Source organism: Camelina sativa, chromosome 7, assembly GCF_000633955.1.
Source record: "Camelina sativa cultivar DH55 chromosome 7, Cs, whole genome shotgun sequence".
NCBI lineage: Eukaryota > Viridiplantae > Streptophyta > Magnoliopsida > Brassicales > Brassicaceae > Camelina > Camelina sativa.
Window position 1 is genome coordinate 14,140,760 of NC_025691.1, and position 16,138 is coordinate 14,156,897.

Consider the following 16,138-nt stretch of genomic DNA (forward strand, 5'->3'; position numbering starts at 1 on the left):
AACATAAAATCTGAACTTACTAAGAATTCACAAAGATTAAGTACCAGAAATTATACATGTGATCGCCCCAGCACTGGTTCCACCAGTCTCTACAGTCGTGTAATGATAGCACACACGAACCCCTGCCGTCGGAGCACTCCTCTTGGGACAACTAGCAATCATGTGATCCTTGCTCCCACCACCAAAGCAACTCGCACCACTCGGCCTCTGCGTAACCTCCCACCTCCTCTTGGTTCCCTGCTCAGGCTTACCGCCCCTGCTAGAACCACCCTGCTGCTGAGCCCTACTAGGCTGAACTACTGGACTAACCGCCACTAACTGTGCCCGGATGTCCTCCTCAATCCCTGCTGCAGTCTCAACCAGCTCTGCACGCGTAGCATAACTCCGCCCTCTACAGTGAACCCTCAAATCGTCATGTAGGGCCCTAAAAAACCTCCGGATCTGAGCCTCCTCAGACTCCATATCCTGACCCCCATACCTCAGAAGTCGACTGAACTCCAAGTCAAGCTCCCGCACTGACTGGGCTACCTGAAGGAACTGCACCTCCAACCTATCCAGTGCCTCTCTAGGGAAATACTTGCGGTTGAACTCCAAGACGAAGTCAGCCCAAGACATATCCCTCTGCATTCTCCTGGCTGCCACAGAACTCCACCACAACTGGGCATCACCAGTCAAATGGTGGACCCCAATGTCCACCCAAAACTCCTCAGGACATTTCAGAGTATGGAAGTTACGTTCCACACTCGTCCTCCACGCCTCCGCAGCGGTAGGATCATACCTTCCGAAAACTGCTCGGTACGAATACGACCCACCTTGCGACTCGCCAACACCCGCTGCTGTCACACTCTCGTCCTTAGTCTCACTAACCACTAGGGCTTTGCCCCCACCACGACCACGTCCGCGTCTCTACGACCACGACCAGCAACAGCACCACCTCTAGCCATATGCACTACCATGAACAGAAGACTAAGCAAACAATTTATTCTATAACACAGAAACTCCATGCCACACACAATTGACTAACTCACATAATCAATCAAAGCATGAAATTTCCAAACATCTACAGCAGAAACCTAGTGAACCCAAACCTAGAACCGTAAGATCTCTGATACCAAAACTGAAACGACCCGACCCTTTTTATTTTATTTTAAATAATAAATAATAAATATAAATATAATATAACTACAACTAGTGGTCTCATACCCACTAGCCACCTATCCACAACCACATACAACAGCGGAAATAGCAATATCAATAAATATCCAATAATAATATAACCAATAAATATCCATAACAACAATCCAATAATCAAACATCAGGAAATAAGAAACCGGCAACCTAACATTGTTCCTAAAAACCCAAATCTAGCAACCTAGCAATGCCAGACAACATACAATCCAGTCCCTAGAACATCCTCCTCTTCATCGCCTTGATTCCACGATCACACTTTGCCTTTACCTGCACCACAAACACATATTGAGATGCATGAGTATTTGATAAACACTCAATGAGGCAATCCTGCCATCTACTGGGCTATACACAAAAGCAACAATGATATCAATGTTCCAAAGAATCAACAAACAAGACATACAAACCAGGAAATCGAACATGTCTCGCTGGAAGGGAGGTGTCGACCGACACCAGCCAAGTGTCGACCGACACTGGCCTTGGTGTCGACCGACACTACCCACAGGGTCGATCGATGCCCAAGTGGTGTCGTTCGACACTCCCTCTGCAATCGCGATCAGCTCGAAGCCGAGAGTCGAATCTCGCTCCCAAACTCCTCCAAATCGCCCAAAACTCAAAACCCAAGCCGGAAACATCCTTAGAAACCTGCAACAACCAATCCCCAGCAAGAAAACACACAAGCAAGAACAAGGAAATCAAAGGCTTAGATTAGCCATGGTCATGCACTCACCTCTTTGCAGGAAGAATTGGACCAACAACAACGAATCCTACACTCCCAGCAACCTTCTAACACGTTCCTGGCCCTAGATCCTCGCTCCTACAGCAGNAAATCGCCCAAAACTCAAAACCCAAGCCGGAAACATCCTTAGAAACCTGCAACAACCAATCCCCAGCAAGAAAACACACAAGCAAGAACAAGGAAATCAAAGGCTTAGATTAGCCATGGTCATGCACTCACCTCTTTGCAGGAAGAATTGGACCAACAACAACGAATCCTACACTCCCAGCAACCTTCTAACACGTTCCTGGCCCTAGATCCTCGCTCCTACAGCAGGATCTCACCAAAAACACCTTGAAATCTCACAAACTCTCTCAAGAACCTTTAGAAACTGTTTTCTCCTCTTCCTCTCACTATCAAACGGCGTAAGACAACAAAAACACGACCCTAGGTCGTTTTCCCCCTTTTAAACCTCGGGTTAATGGTTTTACCTAAACCAAATTGATAATTAAATCGAACTGGTCGAACCAAAGAATGTTGGTGTCGACCGACACCACCATGGTGTCGATCGATACCCATCCCAGAAAACCAATAATTTGTTCGCGGATGTTACAGAGCCTCTCTCAGAATCTCCTGCCTTAGGCCCTCATCCTTGGGTACATAAGCCTGAGCTTGTACAAAGATATTTCCATTAGCAGAGATCTGATACTCATAACCCTCTGCCTTACATCATTCTCCTGAGACAACCGCACTCTATTCAGAAGATCCGCTCTATCAGCTGCCTCTAGTCCCAATGACTCTTGTGAAGCATACAACCTCAAAGTACTGATCTCACTCATTAGGGACTCCATATCCTGCTCCTGAGTAGAAGCCACCCGCTTTCTGCTCAAAGCATATGCTACCAAGTTAGCTTTACCGAGGTGGTAGGCTATATCCAGATTATAATCTGCCACCAACTTCATCCACCGCCCCTGCCTCAAGTTCAACTCAGGTTGAGTGAAGATATACTTCAAGCTCTTATGATCTGTGTGCACTTGTACCTTTCTTCCATAAAGATAAGATCTCCAAATCTTCAAAGTGAAAACTACAGCTGCCATCTCTAAGTCATGGGTAGGGTAGTTGCCCTCATGTTTCCACAACTGCCGCAAAGCATAGGCAATGATCTTCCGCTCCTGCATCAGCATACACCCCAAATCAACTCTGGAAGCATCTGTATACACCATATATGGCTTATCCTGCTTCAGAAGGCCAATATTGGTGTACTCGTCAACTTCTGTTTTAGGCTTGCGAAAGCCATCTCGCACTCCGGTGACCACACAAAGGAAACGTCCTTCCCTGTCAGCTTAGTCATCGGCTATGCCATACTTGCAAAACCCCTCACAAACTTCATGTAGTATCCTGCCAAACCAAGGAAACTCCTGATCTCCGTGGCGTTCTGCAGTCTAGGCCAATCCCTGATAACCTGATTCTTTTCTGGATATGGATGGGCTCACGGGCCTAGTGTGAGGATGTGAGGCCCATTAAAGAAGGTGGACCCCTGGACTGGGATTGTACATAGGGCCCACTAAGAGGTGGCGGTCGGGACGTTACAAGTGGTATCAGAGCCGAACCCAGATGAGTGTGGAGTCGAGTGGGCTCACACCATCGGGGTGACGGTCTTGGTGCGCAACGAGGACATTGTGATCTGTTAGTGGGGTGAATTGTGACACACCAGTTTCAGAGACTTGCAGAGAGGTTTAAAAAAAATGATTTGGCCACCTATATCACCAAAGTGCACTTATCTTTTTGGTCAAGGGGCCTGAGAAAACTCCAGAGTTAAGCGTGCTTGAGGTGGAGTAGTCTCGGGATGAGTGATCTTCTGGGAAGTGACTGTCGGAACAGTGTAAGTAAGGACAAAACACAGAGAAAGATCATGTGGTGATTTGTAGGGACGGTAACAAGTCTTTAAAACCTTTCGAATGTAGCAAACCGGCTCTCGGATATGGATGGGCTCACGGGCCTAGTGAGAGGACGTGAGGACCATTAAGGAAGGTGGACCCATGGACTGGGATTGGACATGAGGCCTACTAAGAGGTGGCGGTCGGGGCGTTACAAGTGGTATCAGAGCCGAACTCATACGGTGGAGTCGACTGTGCTCACACCCTCGGCGTGACGGTCTTGGTGCGCAACGAGGATGTTGGAAGGGTTAAGGATTTACCCGGTGTGAGATATCACATTTTTCGAGGAACCCTAGATGCGATATGTTAGTAGGGGTGAATTGTGACACCCCAGTTTCAAGGACTTGTAAAGAGATTTAAAAGAATTGATTTGGCTACCTATGTCACCAAAGTGCACTTATCTTTTTGGTCAAGGGTCCTGAGAGAACTCCAGAGTACAACCAAACACAATCATTTCCTTACTTGATAATATTAATTTCCTAAAATATATCTATCTAATTTAAATCAATATGTTAGATTAAAATATAATTCTCCTATCATTTTTCTTTAATCTTATATTTAATTATTTTAATTACTATTTAATACATAAAGTTAATAAAATTTTAGATTTTTTTGAGCATATAATGTGATTTGAATTTTTATAAACAGATATATATTAAAAATTGTCTTAGGATATTTGTAACCAAACAAGTATATCCACATATAGAGCTCGGATTACATTTTTGGAGTACAATAGGATGTCATCACTTTTTGCCAACTTCGGGTCGGGTTTTTAACTAAAATTATAACTGATTCAATTATCCGGATCCTTCTTAAGATTGTCGAATATTTTGGGCCGGTTTTTTATACATAGCGTACTTATTTACATCCAATTAATGTCAATTAATGTCCATTGTATCTTAGGAAAAATCTAATTTGCATGCCAAATTTTTAAGGCCGAGTTTGACAAAAAGAATTGATAACCCAAATTATGTAATCACATCCTCTTAATCACATTCCTATAATATAACAATTAATTCAAGATGAATACATCTTAGGAAATATCTAATTTGCGTTTAATAAACGATTACATATTTGGTAAGATCTTATTAGCTTTAAATATACACTATTAAACCAATAATATCAATTGAGAATCATAATAAGAATATGTCAGATCATTCATTCCTAAATCATAACTAACAAATCGTTAAATGTATATTCTCAACTTGCGAGTCAAAAGTTTTTACAAAACTCTACCAACAACCGTTAACAATATATATATCAATAAAATAATAAACTCGTGGTGTACCACGGGGTAAAACCTACCATTGTATTAAAATTGATCTTATTCATAATTTCTATGATTCGTAGTAGCAGAACCCATAAGAGAGCTAGCTGTATCACCATCTTGTTCGTGCGGAGGAGGCAAACGTCAAGATCCATGTCCACGCCCACCTCCACGTCCTTGCCCACCTCCATGTCCTTGCCCACCTCCACATGCACGCTAGAGACCCTATAAAAGGACGTAAAGAAGAAGGAAAAACAAAAAAGATATTAGAATTCGATTTAGGTGCTTTCAATGTTTTTTTAAAAAATGTTTATTATAAACAGTTGTTCTCTTTAATAATTAATACAGAAAATAATAAAACTCCGTGAAATGAAGGTGAGTAGTAGGTTTCCATCCACATGATTGTGTAGTATTCGACTAGAAGAAGGTTTTTTTTTTAGTTTCTTTGAATATGAAATTTACTACTCAAAATTAAAGTATTTACGTCATAAGATAGAGAGTTACACAGAATTTAAAAGAATCAAAAAATAACTAAAAGAGATGAGTAAACGTTTAACAAATTTTATATACAAACCAACACTGAACCAAACCCTTTAGTCAAAGTATTGGAGGGACGAAATCCTTCATGATTCTAGTGTCTATCGTCAAGACAATCGAAAATTTGTCCTAGTCATTGTTATTTTTTCAATGTAAGCCAAAAAGTCATCAGTCAGTTCAGCTAGAGTCCAGTGATCCCGAAAAAATTTATGCATCATTTTGTGGAAGCATCCTCTTTTTGTGGGCTCTTATTTGTTGGAAAACTACAAAGCAATTCACTGTTATGGAAGTTAGTTAAATGCCTCCATGCGCTTCTTCAGTTCTCCAACGAGTTTTGATAGCTCTTCACTATAACAATCAGTCAGTCATGAAAAACAAGCTTTAATGTTTCACAAAGGAACAAAAGACTCAGGATTGATTGTCATCTTGCATCATTCAAGCATCATATGTCCATACTCCTTATCAGCTTGCTAACATCATTACTAAGACTTTCATCATTTCCATTTTCAACATCATGATATTGAGGTATCTGGCACTACAAGTAAAAAATCATTTCCCGACTGCACTAGGAGTCGCATATTAGTCGTTTAAAGGTGAGTTATGACTACGCTATGACTAAAACATGCAGTCGCCAATTCTTAGTCGCTAAATTGAATACGCGTTCGTATCTTTAGTTGCTATTTACCAACTACATAGGTTACGTCTAATGGTCGTATTCGTAGACTAGTCATCGGGTAGTCGTAAATTAATTAATGAACATAAGTAGTTTTAGTGTTGTCGTAGAAAATTAAGGGTTAATATCTGTAGAACTCTCTACTCTCTAAAAAAAAATCTGAGTACTCTCCATTAGTCTCCTCTACTCTCGTACTCTTAATAACATAACACTAATCCAATTTTACCCTTACCAAAACCGATACAAAACCAAAAGAAAAAATCGATTTGTAATTGAATTGATTAATAATATAGAAACAAATTTGGTTAATCAGAAGCGAGATATTGGACCAATCAAAAGCGAGATATTGGACCAATCACAATCCCTCATCCATCGTCTTCATCGGGCATCTCGACCATGAGGATTCACCCCATTGAAACCAAAGCTTTAAACAACCCAAGAACGACGTCTTTGTTCTTCTCTAACATCGATTGGACATTAGTTTCAGACAGGTGAGTTCTCCTTCTTTACTACTTTGCTTACATCTACTTCTCTTACAACCCCGATCCATTTATGCCTTAGTCGGTTTTAGTGTGTTGTATTGGAACTGAGAATTCAGTTAGATTTGATAGTCGAATTTGTAGGTCGATTAATACATTTTAATGGACTGAGGGTTGATTAATGATTCATAGTGAATTTTAGGTATTGGGGTCACAAATGGTATAACTGGTATAACTAAAAAACATTGGTATAACTGTTAGAATTGGTATAATTGGTACAACTGGTAGTGTTAAATGTACAACAGTTATTTCATTTAGTGTTCTAATTTTTCAGGAAGAAACAATGAGCAACCTTTCCATCAAATATTTTCATGATGGACATTACACAAAGACCGGAGAAAAATATAAATGGATTCCAAGAGAAGGTGGCATGTATGGTATATTGTTTAGGATATCATCAATGGAGGATATAACCTATTCGATGTTAGTGGATAAGATTGGCCGAAAGGTTGGGATAGATGAATCTATGAAAGAGCTGAAATTGAGTTAAATTCCATTGATCGTGGTTACTAAAACACCAACATATATTTGTCATGATGAAGATTTATATGTTATCTAACCTTGATGGATCAACAACAACGTAGAAGTGTGTTGCATGTAGAAGTCATCAAAGATTTGGAAACAGTTACACTATAGAAGCAAATTTCAAGATTAGAGAAAAGAAATTCAGTTGGTGCGAATTATGGTGAACTGATTTCAAGTGGTAGAGGCAAGGAACCAGCAGAACTGTGAGAGCCTTTGGAGTCACATGAACCTTTGGACTCGCAAGAACCTTTGGAGTCGCAAGAGCCTTTGAAGCCACAAGAACCTTTGCAGTCACAAGAGCAGCTGGAGTCGGAAGAGCCATTGACGCTGCAAGAACCTTTGCAACCGCGAGAGCCTTTATAACCACAAGAGCCTTTGCAACTTGCAGAGCCTTTAGAACCGCAAGAGACTTTGGTGGTGCAAGAAAATGTTGTTATCTGAGATGTGGAGAGGGGTCTTGATTACAACAAGGACAATGATTTTGAAAACGACATTGAGATTCCACGTCTTGAAACTGAAATGGCAAAGTTTTTAGAGCCGTGGGAAGATGGTATTGGTCTGGAAATAGGTCAAAAGTTTGAAAGCAAGCAAGCAGTGCAAGATTTAGTTGATAAAGCTTCACATCTTAGATGTTTTTGAGTAGCGATTGTTAACTCGGACAAGAAACGGTATGTGGTAAGATGTCGTCAATCATTAGGAGGGTATAAATGGTATTTACGAGTTACAAAGATTAAGAATTCAACTCGGTTTTCAGTTAGAGTCTACACAAAGATGCATTCATGCTCTCGGACTACTTCGAGTACAAGCTTGAAAAGGAAAGGCACACCACGATTAGTTGCATCCATTTTGCATGAAGATTATCTAGGTAAATTTGATATTCCAGCTCCTAAAAAACTCATTTGTCTTGTCCAAGGAAAAGTTGGTGTTGATGTATCATACTCTACTGCATATAGAGGGAAAAAACGAGCTGTTAATGATGTTCGTGGTTGTCCAGAAGAGAGTTTCAAGATGGTATATTCATATTTGTACATGTTAAGAAAGATGAATCATGGTAAAAAGTCATGACCAAAAAAGGTTCAAGTACTTATTTGTTGTTTTGGGAGCCATGAGAAAAGTGATTATTGTGGATGGTACTTTCCAAAATACCAAATATGGTGGTGCTCTAGTTTTTGCCACAGCTCAAGATCCGGCTCATCACCATTATCCGGTAGCCTTTGCTGTAATGGATGGTGAAAAGGAGGATAGTTGGATGTGGTTTTTCAACACCTTGAAAACCATCATTTCAGATATTAAATAGTTGGTATTTATTTCAGACAGAAATGTAAACCTGCTCAAGGCAGTGAGTGTGGTGTACCCGAGCTGTGAGCATTGCCATTGTATCTACCATTTGTCGCATAATGTGAAAAAACATGTTGCAACCGTCCAGAGATATGAAGTTGCTGCAAAATTCATAGAAATTGCTGTAATTTATACAATAGCCGAGTTTGAAGTACAATATCAAGATTCTAGGATGAGGTACCCTAAGGCAGCCTTATATCTTGAAGAGTATGCCGAAGTAAAAAAATGGGCAAAGTGTTACTTTACTTGATTAAAATACAACATTGACACCAACAATGTTGTGGCGTCTATGAATGTTGTTTTTAAGGATGCAAGGAGGTATGCGTTGCTACCTACATTACAGGAAATGAGACTATTAATAGCAGTATAAAATAGCGTTTTTAATGTTTCTGCTATAGTTGAATTTTGAGAAAATTTACATAGCGTTTACGAAAAAACAAACGCTATGGTAGAATAGGCGCGAAAACATTTTATAGTGGCGCTTAGTTTTTGGTTTTATGATAGCAGATATGATAGTAAAACGTTATCGTAGGAATAACCGGGAAAATGAAAAGTTTAATTCGCTCCAAAAAATTTGATCAAGGAAAAAAAATAAAAGTTTATGAGGTCGAAAACAAGGAAGCACTTGTTTTTTATTTCCATTTGATAGCAATTTTTCTTTCCTACAACTCTCGATCATCTCTGTTACGATCTCTCAATCACAGTCCCGTTCCTCTTACTTTCAATCTCGATATCTGTCGATCTCCGTATCGTGCCCTCTCCGTCTCAGTCTTGTTTTTGATCTCTGTCTTGATATTCCACTTGCAATCTCGTTCCTCTTAAAGTCTAAATCGTCGCCATCTACATCGGTAAATCGAATGGTGTAATCGAATTTGACATTGAAGGTGAAATTGTGTTTGGGTTTTGATTATTTGTGAAGATTTAAGCTTTCCATCGATTACTTTTTTATTTTCATTTTTTTTTTTTTTTGCAGTAAGAGCTCGATGAGACTTAAGTCAAAACTTAAAAGGTATTCATGTTTAATTTGAGATTTCGATTTTGAGGTTTTCGTAAATAGTCGATATATTCAGTGTAATCGGTTTTTAATTGATATGTATTTGAATGTTCTTGTCTTGCAGTTTGATTTGGCACTTAGAATAACTAACATGTATGTGCGATTTTGATTTTTTAAGTTTGGTCAATAATCAATTAGAGATTTTGGTTTTAAGGGTTCGTCGATTTCTTTTTGCACATAGTCTTCAAATCTTCAAGATTATTGCTGCTGGCGCTTGTTTTTACTTTGTAAGCTGTTATTTTCCTACCGTTTGGTTGTTTGTTTGCTTTCTTTCTCATGTGTGTTGTTGATGTGAGTTGACTGTCATTGTTATTTGAGTGTCAGATCCTTAAACTCTTTATCACAAATTGTATACTCGTTGCTGGAGCTGTGGTTGTTTTGTTGTGATTGATGTGGACAGGGCATGGGTTTGAGAGAGCTTGTGTCATTTATGGTATCTCTAATCTTCTATGGTTGCAGGATTAGAAATCCAAATTTGTTTTGAGTTTCGGACTTGAATCTTTCTTATCACTTATCAGACTTGCTATTGTAAGAACGCTTGTTGATTAGAAGTGATGACATGCCTTTTAGATTCTCCGTGGAGTTGTAAGATGAGAAATTCCATGAGTAGAATCTTTACTGAAAGTGACTTGTATCTTTTTGCTCATGTTTCAACTAAGATCATAAGTCACTTGCGTATGAATCGTCTCTGTTCACCAAAGCAAGGACATGTATAGAGTATAGATGCCAATGTGTCTTCTCTAATTCAACCGGAGAGCTTATCCAAAGCTGTAACTCGTTTCGTATAGTCAATCGCAATTTTTTGTTGCATAGCTTATCTGATTATCCATGGCTGTAAGCAGTTTGCAGCTTTTTTCCTTTTCTTTGTTTGGTTGGCTATACATAAGTGCTGATTTTGCTGCTTCAGCTCACTTTGTTTGTGTTTATAACTCGGATGCAGCTTTTCATTTCTTGTGGGGAAGTTGCATCTTCCCAGGTCGATGTACTTCGTTTACTGAACCAAAGCCTTGAGAGTTTGTTAAATGTATTACTCTTGAGAATATAGTTGTTAAATCTGATGAGTAAGATTCATTGAAAGGCCAAGCATAACTGTTACTTTTGGATGTATGTTTTTGCTTTTCTTTGCAGGAGAGATGTGAGAATACGATGGACTATGTAAAAAGGCTTAGGCTTTGCATTAAATGGTTTCAAGAACTCGAGTTAGATTAAGTGTTTGAACAAGAGAGGGAGGTTCATGACGAAGTGAATCTAACGAGAGAAAAAAACAATTGAACCAGGTCTAGGTAGAAGTTTCCAAGATTGGTAGTGCAAATGTGTGGAGACCAAATTTAGAAATCAAATATACTTGGTCTATGTCAGAAAATGAGTTTATGTTTCTATAATATTTTTCTATGGTTTTAATATCATAAGGTATTCCCTCTTTTACTCTGTCATTGCTATAAACAAATAATCAAAACAACAAATATATGATTTAAAAACTACAAATATATATATATATATATATATATATACTAAAAATACTCAATACATAATTATAACTACAAATAAAACATTAATTTTTATATAAATTATTCTCATACACTCATTTGTTAATCCCTAATCAATTAATATTCTCAAACGTTTAAATTCATTTGTTAATTATACATAATTAAAATAATCAAAGAAAATAAAGTTTTTCTTATTTTTTTCATTTTATTTTCTTAATTGATAAATACTAAAAATATGTTTTAAGATTGAACTATAGACCCTAAAACCATTTAGGGTTTAATCTTGAAACATATTTTACTATTTATCAATTAACATAATAAAATGCAAAAAAATATATCATACATATTTTACTATTTATCAATTAAGAATAAAAATTTTCTAATTCTATTAACAGTAAAATTATAATAGTATTTTATGGATTTATGAATATGTAATATAAGATCTATAAATTCACACTTGTTTTTAATGTTTTTTTGCATTTTATTGTTTTCACTGAAAATAGTGAAATGTGTTTCAAAATTGAATCCTAATTCCGATACCCTAAAGAGTTTAGGGTATAGAATTTAGGGTTTGGACTTTAGACTTTAGAGTTCAATATTGAAATATATTTCATTTTTTATAAATTGGTAACATCAAATGTAAAAGAAAAATTGTAATAATAATAGCATACAACAGGAATATATAATATTACAAGTTAATTATAAAAATTGGTTAGCTGTAAGTATTCTTTCATCAATAGTTTACATTATGCATTATGGTTTTGATTGTAAAAAATCTGAACTTACAAATTAAATCTTTGTTAAAAAAAATATTATGATCACAATCTTATTAATGTAACACATTTTTCCATTTGTTAATAGTATTTTAAAACATTTTAAATTAAGAAAAATTGATTAAAATGTGATAAGAAATATACATAAAACAAGAGCTAATGGAAATTGATCACTCAGATAGCTGACGTGGCGTAATCGTGAACCGTAGGATACGAGTGAATCCAAGGGATACAAAATCTTAACCTCTCTTTATTGTATCATTGGCTAAGCCAGTAAAGTGAGGATCACCTTGTTTGTAATATGAACCGTCGATTAAAATAAATCTAACGGAAGCGAATTTAACCTTTTTATTCTTTTTTTTTTTTTCACTTCTTCCCTTCGTTTCTTTCATACTCGTCTAGTCATCTTTTTATCTTCCTTCTGTGAAGCCCTACACTACACAGAACCAAAAACCAAACGACCTAAAACTTTTGACTTTTGAGTCAAGATTTGCTTATATCTCGATGGACTTCGACCAACCCACACCGCAGCTACCTTCTTGAAATGGATCCGACAACCGTTGAACGGAGCAACTCAGACTCGTTGGAAACATCAACGGGAAACCATTCAAGCTACCAAGACTTTTCACATTCTATGTTACCATAAATCTGATGGTTTGTTTACTCTTTGCTTAACAAACTTCTGTCTAGATTTAAGTAGTAATTTAAGTAAATCTTACTTCTTCGATTCTATAGCCGCAGAGCTAATCAGTATCTTCTTTTAGGCTATTCCTTTGCTTTCATATTTTAGGGGTTTAATGTTCTTAGTGTTTTGATGTGTAGAGCAAGTTAATGGATGAATGCAATTGATGAGATTTAGGCAATTTTTGTTACGGATTTGGTAATTTTGTTTCTTGTTGGTTTGTTGTTTCAGTGATTAGAGCTGTTGATTATAGAAAAGTTTAGGCCTTTGAATTCGATTTACGATTATTCATTATACTTTTATCTGTTTCTTGATTCGAATTCCCGCCCCCTTCCTAAAAAGAGTTTCTTTGCGTTAAGATCTGTTTATCTGATTTGAGAATTTTCTGGTTTTCTGGTTCTGACTATGATGTCTTCCAGGACGCAGCACAAGAGCCTTGTGAAGAGAAGGAGATGTGCAACCATGAAGGCTAGTGGAATGGAGGTGACCACAAAAGCTGAGAAACGAGCTATTCAAGGTGTTTCGATTAAGAAGAAAAATTTGTAGATGTTTTTTTTTGTCCAGTTTTTTTGTAACAAAATCATAGAATGAAACAAAAAGCATAATGTGTTTTTATGATAAGAACCCACAAAACAATTGAAAACAAATAATCCCAATAGGATTAGTGTTAAATTTATATATAAAAAATTATGTACTATCTTTGTAAAATTACATATTGTAAAATAACTATTAATAATATCAATAAATATTGTTATTTTTTAATTAGCAAACAATCAAATTAAAAATACATACAGCTTGTATAGATACAGTATAAATATAGTAAGTAGTATGTATAAATACAATTTTATATAAATAAAAAACTGTATATGTATTATAAAAATGCTATAATTCAATATATTAACAGTAAATAATAAGCGTTATTGTCTATTTAAAGATTGCATACAAAATAACGCTATGTTATCAAATATGTTGATGGCAGTTACAAAAACCGCTATGTAAAGTATCATATCTATTATAACGGGAGTAGACATAGCGCTTTCTACATCGCTATTGTATCGTTACATAGCGGTTTTCAGATGCTAAGAAAATCCTTATTTTTTGTAGTGCTATATGATTGATGCAATTGTTACAAAATTTGCAGAATGGTTTAACAAACATAGGAAAGATGGTGTTGCTGGAACAAATGCACAGAAACTAATACATTTTGTGGAGAACTTAATACATAACAAATGTGAGGTTGCGTGCAAGCTAACAGTGATTGAGCTAAACACCTTCCAGCTAGAATACAATTTTATTGGTCGCGATGGAAAGGCTTATGTGGTAGACCTAAGAAATAAAAGTTGTACTTGCCGTTATTTTGACTTAGACAAGTACATTTGTGTCCATGCAATAGCCGCTGCCATAAATTTATTGAAACAAGAAGGTAAAACAACGGAGGTACGTGATTTATATGATTTGTGCACCAAATATTACTTAGTAGAATTGTGGGTTTTGAGATATTTCAAGAGGATTTATCCAGTATCGCATAAGTCCGAGTGTACTGTTCCAAGTGACATACAAGAGTTGTATGCATTACCTCCAAATTACAAAAAAAANAAAAAAAAAAAAAAAAAAAAAAAAAAAAAAAAAAAAAAGAATTTAGGTCGTTGGTTTCAGAGGGATGGATGACGTTGCTCTTTTAATAAGTATAACTTAGACCAACTAATATAACTACGACCATATTCATATTCACTAGATAATGTTAAAAATGGGTGACAAATCTTCATATTCACTAAATATATTGAAATATGTCTGACTAATATTCTAAAACAAACATCGCAAAAAATTTTTTATAGGATAATATTCATAAAATTCATTATTGTACAACAAATACCTTATACTTTTAAGATGGGTTTCTTCTTGTTATCTCCAATACATTACAAATCACATAAAACTGATGTTTTGATGTAAATTTTTTTTTGAAAACATTGAAAATGTAATCTAGATATATTTCACTTTTGGGTCCAACGAGAAATTGCTAGGTTAATTCAAAGTATAATTGATTATACACGAAATTCACAAAATGTACAACTGTGTTTATGCAAGTACAACTTGAAAACTAGGAACAATTGAGTGTTTTTTTGCGGCGCCACATGGCAGACAACTTTATGTATTGTCCTTGTCAGTGTCCAACTACGGACAACTAAAGACAACTATATGTATTTTCCTAGTTAGTGTCCAACTACGGACAACTAAAGACAACTATATGTATTTTCCTAGTTAGTGTCCAACTACGGACAACTAAAGACAACTATATGTATTTTCCTAGTTAGTGTCCAACTACGGACAACTAAAGACAACTATATGTATTTTCCTAGTCATTTTCCAACTACGTAAAACTAAGGACAATTATGTCTTTTATTTTTAAAATGATGTTTCCTATGGGCGTTTACTCGGACAATGATGTTTAAAATGGGTAATGATGTTTCCTAAGGCTGGTTGTACCAAACTTTTTCATCTCTCCATATTAATACAAAATAAGGCCGGTTGTACCAAAATTTTTCACACTAACATAGTTACACAAAATAAAACACCAGTTGTACCAAGATTTTCAAATTAACATAGTTTAAAACACCAGTTGTACCAAGTTTTTCAAACTAACATAGTTTTACAAAAAAGAAAACACATCAGTTGTACCATGTTTTTCAAATTAACATAGTTTTACAAAACAAAAACCACACCAGTTGTACCCAGTTTTTCAAACTAACATAGTTATACAAAAAAAAGAAGTTGTACCCAAAATTTTTCAAACAGACATCACACTTTCTTGCTAAGCCCTCTCGTTATAATGGGACTCCTACCTTTCTTGCTTACATGTTGCACTTTTGTTGTAGTCATCTCTCCATCATCTTGACCCACCTCTTCTGTTCCTTTTTTCATCTTTCTCTTTCTCTTGTAATTCTTCTTGATTTTGTTACTTTTCTCACCCTCTTCACCCACCTCTTTTCGATTATCACCCACCACTAAATTTTTAGTACCCTCACAATCCAATTCAGCCACCTCTTCATCCTCAACAACCTCTTCCTCCTCAGCAATCCCTTCAAACTCAACAACCTCTTCATCCTCACCCACATCCACACAATATGCTACATTCTTAGTAGCCTTAACAACCTTTTTTGCTTCTTTCAACTGTTTCACATTTACTTCCACAATTTTTAATCTTGTATCCAGAGTATCAAATTTCGCAGTCATCTTCTCAAACCCACTATTCAACACTTTCATGAATCGGTTCTCTACCTAATCGAATCCATTATTTACCTTTTTTAGAGCCACCTTGGTCGGAGCAACCTTCTTCCAACCTTGCTTCATTTGACCAATATTTTCTTGAGCCAAATTACCTCCATCTGGATTAGCCTCAACTGCTCGGCTAGCAACATCTGC

At 36.6% G+C, this 16,138-nt stretch overlaps 1 protein-coding gene and 2 long non-coding RNA genes across 3 annotated transcripts in view; 2 read left to right on the plus strand and 1 right to left on the minus strand.

Annotated features, from left to right (window-relative positions):
- On the plus strand, window positions 9,282-11,190 carry LOC104701145. The gene is made up of 4 exons (XR_753763.2): window positions 9,282-9,606; window positions 9,696-9,731; window positions 10,717-10,800; window positions 10,905-11,190. It is a non-coding gene; the product is annotated as an uncharacterized LOC104701145 (long non-coding RNA).
- LOC104701146 lies at window positions 12,420-13,412 on the plus strand. Its single transcript, XR_753764.2, has 2 exons — window positions 12,420-12,690; window positions 13,138-13,412. It is a non-coding gene; the product is annotated as an uncharacterized LOC104701146 (long non-coding RNA).
- LOC109125441 (uncharacterized protein At3g43530-like) overlaps window positions 15,419-16,138 on the minus strand; it is an 11,331-nt gene continuing 10,611 nt past the window's right edge. The window contains exons 6-8 of the mRNA XM_019227065.1: window positions 16,016-16,134; window positions 15,698-15,886; window positions 15,419-15,460 (exon numbers count right to left, since the gene is read on the minus strand). Of these exons, the coding sequence (XP_019082610.1) occupies window positions 15,419-15,460; window positions 15,698-15,886; window positions 16,016-16,134 (350 nt within the window). The remainder of the gene's footprint in view (window positions 15,461-15,697; window positions 15,887-16,015; window positions 16,135-16,138) is intronic.